The sequence below is a fragment of the Muscardinus avellanarius genome (genome assembly GCF_963383645.1).
Source record: "Muscardinus avellanarius genome assembly, chromosome: 2".
Taxonomy (NCBI): Eukaryota; Metazoa; Chordata; class Mammalia; order Rodentia; family Gliridae; genus Muscardinus; species Muscardinus avellanarius.
Genome location: NC_137787.1, coordinates 148,891,359 through 148,904,536, shown reverse-complemented (window position 1 = coordinate 148,904,536; position 13,178 = coordinate 148,891,359). Strand labels below are relative to the sequence as shown.

Here is a 13,178-nt window from a genome sequence, read left to right as displayed (position 1 = left end):
GAGTGCGGCTGGTAGGATGCTTGCCTAGCATGTGCAAGGCCCGGGTTCAATTTCCAGTACTGCAAAATAAATAAAAATGATAAAATGAAGAAATATTGGATAGACAACCTAAACTTGCAGAGAGAATGTGGCAAATGGAAAAAAATATCTAGACTCTAATTCAGGCAACTTCACTTACCAAGGGGCTTGAGAAGGGACAAAAAGAAAAAAATATATGTATATATTATCTGATGAGTATCACTGTATTTGATGAAAACAAGTATTTTGCAGCCTTAGGACCCCCCAATGCTGTTTGAGCTATTAGAAGCACAGCACACTTAGTTATCAATTTCCCTGCTGCCACTACCAGCTGGGAACATAGCAAAGAAAATTTCTGGACAAACTGTTCAGTCCCTGTACAGATTTTAGACAATCCTGCTGGCATAGCAACATGGTATATTTCTGATGGCACACAGTAGCAACCTGCCAGGGCTCAGTTCAAATTAATTAGTAAAATTCACACATTCTTTAATTTTGGCAATGAAATACACACAAGCATCTCAATATTAAATAATTCAATAAACATTTGCTAAGCTTCTACCCATAAAAACTAAGATCCTGATCACAAAAAACTTATAAAGAGGAAGGAAATAAAGGATTATATAGTAACAATATTCATAGACTTCTATTTAGTTGACACAAAGAAAATACTTGCTGACTTTCATAATGTATAAAAGATTTCAAAATAAAGTGCTATGAAAATTATGAAAAGAAAGCAGTCACTTATAGCATGGAAAAAAGTAGGGGCAGGTTAATTTCATTGTATAAATTAATCTAGAAATTAAGTTGTTTTAATGAAGCTAAATCTTAAAAATATTTCCTCAAGGGAATTTCATCAGTATTGGTATAATTCTGAACAAAATATTTATAATTATAAGAGGGAATAAATATTCTCAGGATACAGAAGACAGGGGACTATCTTCTTTTTCAAAGACACTTGAGAGGTACATGCACTAAATGCAATGACCAGGTTTTGTTTGGAGGCTGATTGGAACAGGCAGCTATAAATGAACATTTTTGGAATAATTGAGGAAAACTGAAAATAGATGGGACATTATATTATATTAAAGGATTATTGCTATTGTTAAGTGCAATAATTAAGGTTGGTTATGTTAAAGATAAATACTGGGATATCTGCAAGAAGGATAATGTATTAAAAGATGAAAAAAAAGTGTTGGAGGGAATAAACAAGATGGCCTAAATTCTATTAACTGATGTAGCTGGTTATTGGGTACAAGGGGGTTCATAACACACTTTATTTTGCTGTAGGATATATAAAAATTTCTTCAAAAAGTTTTAAATGTCCTTTACTCAGTATGTAAAACATAGGCCTTATTACAGTCTATTATAATTATTCAAAGAAAGTTAGCTCTTATATTTTTCTTGTTATTATTATCATTGTTATGACTAGTTTAAGAATGAGTGTGGTATGGTGAAATAACCCATGAGCTTTGAAGATTTAACCCCTAGCTCTACCGTTAACTTGCTATGTATGTGATCTTAGGCAAATATTAAACCTTTTAAAAAGTTGTCTGCTGGAAAATAAGTACTCTTATTTCAAAGGGTTGTTGTAGAACTAAGTGAATGACATAATAGCATACTGAAAATTGTGAAATGTACCAGTATTACTATTTTCAATCCTTGTTTATAAGAAATTTATGATTAAATTATAAATGAAATCACATACATATCAAAACAATTTAAAAGAAAATTAAATTGAAATAGTGAGAAAGTAATATAATAGTTTAGATTATAACAAGATTATATTTCTATTTTGGGGAGATGAAAAACATCTGAGCTGTTAAAATGGCAGAATTTTTCACAGGCAAAAACAAGGGGAAGAGGTAGTACATGAGGCATAGATTAGGAAAGGGATGGGGACAGAGTTCTGGGCACGGCAAATGTAGGAAGGGTTGGACACTATACTTTGGGAGAGATGGAATTATAAAAGATGTTTGGAGCCAGACTGACAGAGGTTTTGGGTATCCCCTTATGAAGTAGATTTTATTTGGTATGCAAATAGAGCCACATTTAACATTTATTTAGCAGGAAAACAAAACAAGGAGATAATCTCTAAGATTTGTATCGATGCTAATAGGCCAGGCATTGCCACGGATTTGAGCAGAATGCCTAAAAAATCAGTCATGTGAAAACATGAAGGTAGAGATGGAAAAGGCACTGTATATAAAAAAAACACCCAGATCTGGCTTTTTATTTGATAAGGATGTCATATATTTGAATTTTGGCAAAGACAAAAAATGGATTGTGTAACACAAGGAGAGCTTATGTATAGAAATGTTGGCAGTCTGCCATTATTTGGTAAATGATACACACAGCTGGCTTAAATTGAAAAGAAGAAGAAAGTTGACAAGTCTTAGCAAGGGACTTTACTGAGATATATCCATGTAGAAGTGACTGTGAATAATTAATTGTGCTTCATTAAATATAAATCAAACTTTGATGACTTGCTTTGAAATTTTGTCTAATACTAGAAGCCAAGTGACATTATATATAGCCAATTAAATTTTCATTTCTAAAAACAAAGTACAGATTTTAAAGAGAGTTCTTTCATAAGGGCACCTATGCATTTTAGAATAACACATTGCAAAAAAAAATATAAAGAGTGTAACAGTTGAAATAATGCTATGTATATATACAAAATTATCAATTCTAATCTCAAAGAAATGTGCTCCAGGAGTTATGTGTATGTATATTTCTACCACTCTATACCCCAATATGATATATAATTTCATACACAAAATAAAAAAGAACATCACATTGTAAAAGTATTATTTTTCTTCAAATATCTAATAAAATGCAACTGCCTTTCAAAAATCAAATATCCTTACCCCCCAAACAGAAGTTTATTCTTATGGACTTTAGAAACAAAAAGAAATTATGTGTATCTATAGGCTGATTCTATAACTTCAAATTTTCATAATAAATATTTTGTGCATCAAAGTGAATTTGACTCTACAACCGAAAGAAATGTGGGTATAGAAAGACAGGGGAAGGTACAAAACTTATTTCTGAGCTAGAGCTGGGACAAAAAAAGCATCAATGGCTAGAAAATAAATAACTCTCTCTTATTGCTAAGTGGAAAGTTATGCTAGATAATAATAATAATAAAAAATAAAACCAGAATGAACCACCTAATTGCATGAAAGGTGCATGTAATGTTATAATTATAGCGGGTAGAAAAATAACGCATGTGACAGCATACTATGGTGGTTCTACAATATGCAGCATTATATCCTAACTGATTATCATGAGTAATTTCAGGGTACCCCATTCCATTTGGTTGAAAGGCAGTAATTCTGCTTCACTTACTGGAAAGACTATGTGCCGTGCCACAAAAATTCCACAGAAACTAGAAAAGATAAGCCGGGTGTGATACTGCTTGCCTATAACCATACTACTTGGGAGGCTGAGACAGGAGGATCACAAATTTGCTACCCACCTCAGGAACTTCGTGAGATATCCTGCAACTTAATAAGACCCTGTTTCAACATAATAAAAATAAATAAAATAGGGCCAGGGGTGTAGTTCAGAGGTAGAATGCCCCTGGTTTCAATCCCCAGCCCTACACACACACACACACACACACACACACACACACACACACACATATACAAATCTATTTTATTTCACCAAAATAAGATGCAAGCTACTTTATTTTGCCATGAGAAGTAGTGTTTATGGGACTGGTTTTGGCTTCCTAACAGATATGAAATCTTAAACTACGGATTCATAGAAAATATAATCTACAAGGAAAAGGTAGGATTGATAAAGGTGAAAATTCTTTAGATAACTCAAAGTCAACACTTATTCCCTTCAGTTTTTCCATTTGTAAAGGTTGCCACTGGATAACAAAAAAATCTTCTAAAATGTCTCTAGTTATCACTGCAGTTGTTGAAAAGTGTCATGGATTTCAGTCACTTTCCAGTTTGCAAACAGAAAGACACATAGACTATATCTACCTACAGGAAGTTTGGATTAAGAGCATTCATTACATTTTTATTACAGAATTATGCCAACTCACTGTTGGCTTCTTTGTCAATATTTAATCACTAAAGCTTCACTTCCAATTAACTTTTTTTTTTTTAAAAAAGGAGTCATCACTTAATGTTTTAGAAAAGGAGGGAAGGAGCCTGATCAATGGTTACAAATGGCTCAATTGTTTTCAAAATCAATCATGTAATTAAAATAGGCATTTATCCAGAAGGCTGTAACTTTGCCTTTGAGCAAAAACACCAGTGACAGTCTCCCACAAGAGCTGGGAGTCAATGGTTCTCAGCCTGCCACCTGCACCTTCTCTTGCATTTCTCTGTCTCTTTTTCTTTTCTTTTCTCTTCTTCTCTTTTCTTCCTTTCTTTTCTTCCTCTTAAGTACTGGAGATGAAACCCAGGGGCATTCTTCCTCCAATCCACATCCCCCCCCCTTTGTTTTTTATTCTTTATTTTGAAGCAGGTTCTCTCAAGCAGAGGGCCACACTAAGTAGCTGAGGCTGGCTGTGAACCTATGATCCTTCTGTCTCAGCCTCCCAAGTACTAGGATTAAAGCATGTGCCACCACGCTTCACTCTCTCCTTTTTCATTGTCATATTTCACAAGGTGGAAACAGGTGGTGAGAATGTATAAACTATTAACAGAAGTATGAAATATTTTTACCAATGAAACACGGCATTTTCGAAGCTACTGAAGAAGGACCCGAGTTACTATAACTGCAGAAGCACCCACTGTGGAAAAAGGAGCTCTTCTAGATGATCAGGACTCAGCCAAGAACACAGGGAAGAGGAGCCGTGACCCCAGTGAAGCACAGCTCTGCTGAGTTCTTGCTCTGTGTTTACAAAGGAAAGCTTGGTACAAAGGTGGCTTGGTACTTCCTCATACCTTCTAAATGGAAGTGGTCAAAGGTCTGGCTATAGAATCTTTCTCGGTTATAAACACAGACATTAGCTACTGAAAAGAAGTTTAAAAGAAACTGAAATTGGCTCAGTATACCAAAGTTTTTTTAGATATTAATCAGTCACACTGGTCCAATTTCTACTCCCTGGCCTGGTAAATGTAAGCCTGAGCAAACGTATGCCTCATTTAATTATCTAAAGAGCAATCATCACTTAATTGTCATTAGGAATTTAAAAATAATTAGTATTTCATTATTTGGTCCTAGTCTTTAATCCTATCAGTATCAAGCATATACAGTTGGAGGGAGAGCCATATGACTATTTATTCTGTTCAGTGTGCAGGCCCTCAATTCTATCTAGTCCACTTCTACCCTTCACTCAGCAGTTGCAAGCTTACAAAAGAAGGAATAGTCAAAATTTTCCCCCAAATCTCCCAAACATAATCCAACTAAATCTAAATTTAGTTCTAAATCATTTTGCTTACCCATTAGGAATTTATTTTTATATAGTCCTCTAAAATCCAGTAATTCATTCAGCAAATATTTGCTGCATGTCTCTTGTATGCAAAGCATAAGGGAGGATACAAAAATATCTAAGGCTCTTCTTAAGAGCCTCTCTCTTTAGTAGTGACAGGGCAGGTAGTTAAACCTAATAGAAGCTGGGCATGGTGGTGCATGCCTGTAATCCTAGTACTTGGGAGGCTGAGAGAAGGAGGATTGCAGGTTTGTGGCCAGCCTCAGCAACTTAATGAAGCCTCCACAGTTTGAGACCCTGTTTCCTAATAAACAATAAAACAGGGCTGGGGGTGTATGCCAGAGGCAGAATACCCCTGAGTTTTAATCTCCAGTACCCTCCACATCTAAAAGAAGATCAATAGAAATCTATAAATAATCCACTAAAACAGTTCAAAGAATGGGGTCAAACCTTCAGACTAATGTGTTCAGAGAAGTATTATAGCTATAGTGACCTTAAGAAATATCCATTGCTGTTACCATTTACAGATAAGAAAAAAGATAAAAGAAAAAGTCCTTAGGGAGGTTAGGAATTTACTTCATATCAGATAGACAGTTTAAAAACCGGGGCACTGGATTCCCAGCTTGCTTAATTCCATTATGTCTTAATGCCACACTGAGGTGCAAAACATTTGAATAGGCAAAGGTGGAAGAAAGAAGGAAATATGCTGGCACAGATTGGAAGCTGGAATAAAAAGGTTTATTAGGGCCAGGTGTGGTGGCACATGCCTGTAAGACCTGTACTTGGGAGCCTGAGACAGGTTTGAGGATAGCCTGAGCAACCTAGTAAGACTCTGTTTCAAAACAAAATTACAACAACAAAAAAGAGCTGGGGGTGTAGCTTGGAGGAAGAATGCCCCTGAGTTCAATCCCCAGTAACACACACACACACACACACACACACACACACACACACACACACACAGGATTACTGGGGTAACAGAATGTTTAATTTTCCTGAGAACAAGGGTTTGAGAGAAGAATAAAACACCAGGCAGAAAACAGAGTGGGATCAGGTTATGAAGATATCAATGACAGTCTTGACTAATTAGACTTGACTAATTTAATAGGCACAAGTGGACGAAATTACACAATCTAAAAGTTCTTCTAACACTGGTACTGCAATATAACACTGACTGTCTCAAAGGTGGAGGCTAATGAAAGAAGAAAAAGGCCTTGTGATATGAAAAAGTCCAGCTACACAGAGCCAATGCATACTGAACACCATCTCCTTTTGTCTATCTTCTTTCTCCAAAGTGGAGGGTGGCAGAACAGGTAGGAAAAGGCAAGCCCCTGACCTACTGGCCAGTGGAGTGCATCAAAGCACGGATGCGCCTGTCACAGCCCTGCCCCCCTTGCTCCTCCTGAGGATCACCAGCTTGCACGCTCTGGCTCGCTCCTGAGCCGACCCTTGACAGGCATGAAGTTCAGGGACATCATCCTTGCTCATCAGACGCTGCAGCCCAACCATGTGCCCACAGAGCCGCTCTTCCCTCTGCCCACCCGCCCCATCTCACAGCCCTTGGCTTTCGTGTCTTCTTGGGATGGGAACCAAATGAGAGGTAGCATGCATGATTTCACACCAACATCTGTACAGCAGAATAATTTCAAAACATTTAGCCTCTTTTTCATTTCTCATAAAGCAGATGCCACCTCTTTCACCCCCTTCACTGCATAGCTCTTCTCACTCCTCCAGAGGTTATATGCTGTCCATCTCTCTGATTCTTGTTGAGACTCTAGCTTCAATATTTAATCTAGACAGTCTCCTGAAACCCTACCCTACTAATAGCCTAACTCTAAGAGCCACCTCTGTCCAGAGACTCCTATTGCATCCCATTTGACAAATCAATGCCAAGTATATTTCAAAGGCATCATGCCTTGTCCTCCAAGGGCCTTCCTTTCACAAGCCTGCTTTTCAGAGAGAATGTTCCTCCAGCCCAGCTCTCCATAAATTTGTTTGGTCTACTCCCTTTGCCATGCTGGTGAAAGGAGTAGACCCAACAGGACTGTTGGGTATACAAAGGCTTAACCTATATCAAGGGCACTGGAAAAGAAATTTAAGCACAAAAGAGAGACTTTGTTACATTTGAGTTGTAAAGAATTAAACTGGCTGATGAGTGGAGATGACTTAGAGTAGGCATATGGGATGAAGCGATGGTAGGAAACTACAGCTACAATCCAGGGATAGGTGATGGTGAGTGGGTCTATGGTGACAGGCATGGTAAGAAGAGTAGACACTTGTGGGATAGAATGGACAGGGTGATGGGAATTTGAATGGAAGCTCAAGTAAGCCTTGAGGTCATTCTCAGTTTTAGAAGGTAACCAACTCTCCCCTTTAAATAAAACCAGTCATTCTACTGGGGTAAAAATTCAAAAATGTCTTCTAAAGAAGAGAAAAAACTTACTGTTTCTATACTGTGGCCATCATTTATTCATTAGAGCCTGGGTTCCAGCCATAACTCACCTGGTTACCAACCAGCAGTAAGTGTTCTCCAAGAAGAAAGTCTTTGAGCATATCCTCCATCACTACCATGTGCTGGAGAAAAAAAGGACTAGAGGTTAAGTGTGTTTTATACAAGCAAGGTGAAAAAGGAAAGTTAATTAAATATATCAGCTTGGAATCTACTATGACAGAATACTCAAGTGATTTGATTTTTAAGAAAGCAAAATTGATGACGGGGATATAAGCAAGTTATTTAACCAATTAGGTCACTTATACTAAAAACTCCAAAATAGCCCATCCAAGCAAGAGCAAGTCACTGACCAATATCTCAAACAGTTTTTATAATCTAGTTCACATATTTTGTTTAAACTATGGAGAGTTGTCTTACAATCTAATATATTTAAATTGATACCCGCTAATGTAAATATACAAAGGTTCCAAAAATAATTAATGACTTCCATAGAACATTTCAGACTAATTTGATCTTAACTATTAGCTTCAAAGTTATGTATAACTTTAAAGTAAAAATATATTATTTACCTTCCACAGTTTTTTATTTTAAATTATGACACAGTATAATAAAGGAACAAGATTTGAATTGTTCACAATAGCTACAGAGAAAATTACAATGCTCTTTTTTATTTTGAAAAATAGGACGCCTGTAAGTAGGTTACAATAGCTCACTGGGGGTTAGGGGAAGCATTACATCCCAGCGCAATTAATATCCCTATTACTTCTTCTTGGTTCTCTGTGTCAAATCAGTAACAGCCTAAGAAATACTTAAGTTATTGAGGTTCTCTATTTTAAAAAAGGAAAATTAACCTTTTGCATTTCCTACATGCTGCAGATATTTTCCAATGGTGTTGTGTGTTTTTCCTTTTTTAACTTGATTTTGACAGCCAGAAATTTGTCCACTTACTTGTCAAGCTTAGCAGTAATTTCTTTGAATTTATTTCTTAGAAAGAAAAATGAAGAAAGCTGTTTCCCTCACTTAAGAACAAATGAGTATCCCCTGATGTTTATCTTGGCAATTTTTATATTTTAGAATTAACTACACCAGGGAGCTAGGATCTTAACAAAGCTTGGAGTAAGCAGGTTCACTTATTGTCATTCTGGAGCATTTTTAAAAATGAAAAGAGACAATAATTATGCTGGGTCAACAAGTATTAAACTAAAACTATCTGAAAAACAAACTGTGATGTATAGTTACTCTATAAAATGTAGTCCTAGAAAATAATTTAAAACTGGGTTCCTGTGGCAATATAGCTTGAAGGTTACTTCCTTTTAATTAAGATGAAGAGCCAGTGCCAATTTCCAGACAACACTAAGTCTTCTTGAAATAAATCAGCTAATCTGCATGAGGAATGGATAGAAAAGTTGGACTGAGCAACACAGCCAGATAATACTGAAGAAGCAATCAAACTATATGTTCTTATTATCTTTAATATTTTATCTTCCTACTTCATATTCTCATTACATCTGACAAATTATTCAAATCAACAAACATTAGCTAAGGCTAAGGCCACTGCCTATATATATATATATATTTTTTTTTTCTTGGTGCATTATAGTCTCACATCATAATAGTTCACAGTGATGGTGACATGCACACACAGAGCACCTGGTGGGCTTTCCCCTGGCCTCCACCCCCACTCTCCCCATTCCCCATAAAGGATATTGAGATCGTTATTGGTATTTTCACATATATACATAATGTCAATGGAAGTGATTCCTCCATTGATTCTCCCTCCCTTCCCCTTCCTCTGGTATCCTGATAACTCCATAGCTCTCACATATGAGAGAAAACATATGACCATTCACTTTCTATGACTGCCTAATCTCACTTAACATAATGTTATACACATCTATCCATTCTCCTGCAAATGACATAATTTTGTTCTTCTTTATTGCTGAGTAGAATTCCACTGTGTGTACATCCCATAGTTTTGTAATCCATTCTTCTTCTAATGGACACCTACATTGGTTCCATAATTTGGCTCCATAGTTATGAATTGTGATGTATAAGCATGAACAAACATATATTATTATAATATTCTGATTTCTGGGTCTTTGGAAAGATACCCAGGAGTGGTACAGATGGATCATATTATGGATCCATTCCCAATTTTCTGAGGAAGCTCCACATTGATCTCCACAGATGCTGCACTAACTTGCAATTCCAACAACATAAAAGAGTCCCTATTTCTCCACATCCTCACCAGCATTTATTGTTGTTTGATTTCTTGATGATTGCCATTCTGATTGGGGCTAGATGACATCTAGTATAGTTTTGATTTGCATCTCCCTGGTTGCTAATGATGCTGAATATTTTTCATTTATTGGCCATTTGTATCTCTTCTTTGTGAAGTGTCTAATTAGTTCGATTGCCTAATTCTTGATTGGGTTGTTTGTTTTTTAATGTTAAGTTTTTAAAGTACTGTGTATATTTCTTGATATTAATTCTCTATCAGAAGAATAGCTGTCAAAGATCTCTCATTCTCTAGACTCTCTCTTTAAAAGATTTTTGATGATTGCCGGGCATGGTGGCACATGCTTGTAATCCCCGCGCTTGGGAGGCGGAGACAGGAGGATTGTGCTAGTTCGGAGCCAGCCTCGCTGGCTTAAGAGACCCTGTTTCCAAATATAAAAATATAAAATAGGTCTGGGAGTGTAGCCCAGAGGTAGAAGGGCTTCCAGGAATCCCAGTACCACCAAAAAAATTCCACCATTCAGGAGGCTAAGACAGGAGGATCACAGCCAGCCTTAGCTACTTAGTGAGGTCCTTTGCAACTCAGTGAGACCCTGTTTCAAAATAAAGAATAAAAAATAGGGCTGGGGATGCAGCTCGGAGGTAGAATTCCCCCCCTGTGTTCCATCCCTAGTACCGCAAAAAAGACTCTTGATGGTTTCCTTTGATGAGCAGAAACTTTAGTGTAATGCCATCACATTTATTAATTCTTGTTTTAATTTCCTGAGTTCTGAGGGTTTCGACTAGTGCCTATAGGTTGGAGTTTTGGACCTACTCTCTCACCAGTTTGTCTCTCCTGATTCTTGCCTACCTCTCTCTAATAATTTCTCTCCATAATTCTCTGCACTGGGTCATCTTGTAGCAATTCCTTCTATAGTTATTTTCCCTGTGGTTCCTTCATTAGTTTTCTCTCATTACCTTTTTACCTGCTTTCCTATGGGGTCCCAGTATAGGGCAGAGCAGGTTATGCCTCCTTGTACATAACTGAGTACAGGGCCGAGCGAGGCTGTGTGCAGAGCTGGATACCCGCACATCAGCACTCAGAGAGCTGCCTCTGACCTTGCACTCCCTAAATCCTCTCATCTATCTCGTGACTTCAACAGCCAACTATGCACTGATCTTCAAGCATCAACACATCTCAGAAATGACCGAACCACTTGGTTACCGCCCAGTCTCCTTAATTTGCCACTTCTCAAACTTGGCTCATTGCTTTCTCTTTGACTTCAATTCTTTGCCCTGTATCTTTCCCCTAATTAACAGCATCATTTTCGTTTTTTAATTTTATACTTTTTTATTGGTGCATTGTAATCATACATCTTAGTGAGATTCCAGATGGTAGAGGCATACATGCACAAATCATTTAACCCTTTCCCAGTTCCCACCCATTCCCTCCCACCCCCTCCTCCTCGAGTTCAGCTTAGTGATCGACTTTGATATGTTTGTGAATGTTCATCATGAAATGCATCATTTTCTTCTGCCTGACCAAGTGCCAGTCACCGTCATAACCCTGCTGCTGACCTTGCTCCTGTCTTATCAAGAGCCAGTTAAACTCCCAAGACTTAGGTATTAAGCCACACACACAAAATAAAAAATAAAAAAAAAATCAACGACATCTATTCTTTCCTTGCTGTTGCTGCAGCTTAGATTCAGGCTTTCATCTTCTCTGGCCTACATCTTTATCAGCCAGTTTAGCTTCTGTCACTTCAGTCTCTTCCTGAGCCAGTGTGCTCTCTACAGTACTGACACAGCCGCTTCTTTGTTCAAAATCTTGTCACTTCATCTTTCAAAACTCCTTAAGTGACTCAATATTCTAAGAACAAAGGTCACTCTCTATGTTCCTGATCTGGTCTCAGGCTCATCTTCTATCACTCTCGAATTATGTTCCAGCCATGGGCACAATTTAGATTAATTTTCTACTTACTCTTCAGTTTACTTTTCCACTACACCCTGTGCTCCCTGAGGCAGAACCTTTGTCTTTAATCTAACATAGAGTTGCAAGGGTTCTACCGCCTAAACAGCCGAGCAATGTGTCCACTTCACCCTGTCCCTGCTGTCACTGTCTTATTTCAGATCCTTCTTAACTTTCACCTGCAATAACACAAATCTAGTTTCTTTTTGGCTTGGCTCTAACTCTTAGATAGCATTAAAGAGTGAATTCAAAGTTAGCAAAAGTACAAATGTGCTTAAAATCATTTACTGGTTTCCTCACTAATAAATGAAGCCTCAATTCCTTAATTAGAGAAGTCCAGATGATCTGATCTTTTCCTAACTCACCAGCTCCATATCTTGGCTCTTTTGTTTTTGGTGGTATTGGGGTTCCTGGAAACCCTTCTACTTCCGGGCTACACTCCCAGACCTATTTTTTTTATATATATTTTAAACTTGGAAACAGGGTCTCTTAAGCCAGCACGGCTGACTTCGAACCTGTGCAATCCTCCTGTCTCCACCTCCCAAGCGCGGGGATTACAAGTGTGCACCACCACGCCCGGCTTGGCACTCTTTTATTTGCAACCTTAGCTCTGTTCCAATGGCTCCTTAAATGACCTACTCTTTCATAAAAGCAAGCCTCTGAAAATGCTGGTCTCTCCTGAAAGTCTTACCCAACTTTGTCTGGTAAGCCAGTTTTCTATGATCTTTTCAGTCAGGGATGATCATCTGTTACCACAGTAACCTGCACATACTTCTGTTACACTGTGTATTAGCCAGGTGTATTTTCTTGCCTATATCTTCCATTAGATTAATAGCAAATTGAGTTTTGGAGGTGCATTATGCTTATGTGTATTTTTTTTTTTTTTGGTGGTACTGGGGTTCCTGGAAGCCCTCCTTTCTCCGGGCTACACTCCCAGACCTATTTTATATTTTCGAAACAGGGTCTCTTATGCCAGCACTGCTGGCTTCGAACCTGCACGATCCTCCTGTCTCCGCCTCCCAAGCGCGGGGATTACAAGCGTGTGCCACCACGCCCGGCTATGTGTATGTTTTAATTTGTGTATCACACTTAGGACAAAGCTTGACACATAGTAAGTATTA

The 13,178-nt window shown here is 37.8% G+C and overlaps 1 protein-coding gene across 1 annotated transcript in view; it reads right to left on the bottom strand.

Annotated features, from left to right (window-relative positions):
• Positions 1 to 13,178, bottom strand: part of VWA8 (von Willebrand factor A domain containing 8) — a gene marked incomplete at both ends in the record, with an annotated part of 383,297 nt that overhangs the window by 206,981 nt on the left and 163,138 nt on the right. Inside the window, one exon of the mRNA XM_080688771.1 lies at positions 7,922 to 7,993. Within this exon, the coding sequence (XP_080544897.1) occupies positions 7,922 to 7,993 (72 nt within the window). The remainder of the gene's footprint in view (positions 1 to 7,921; positions 7,994 to 13,178) is intronic.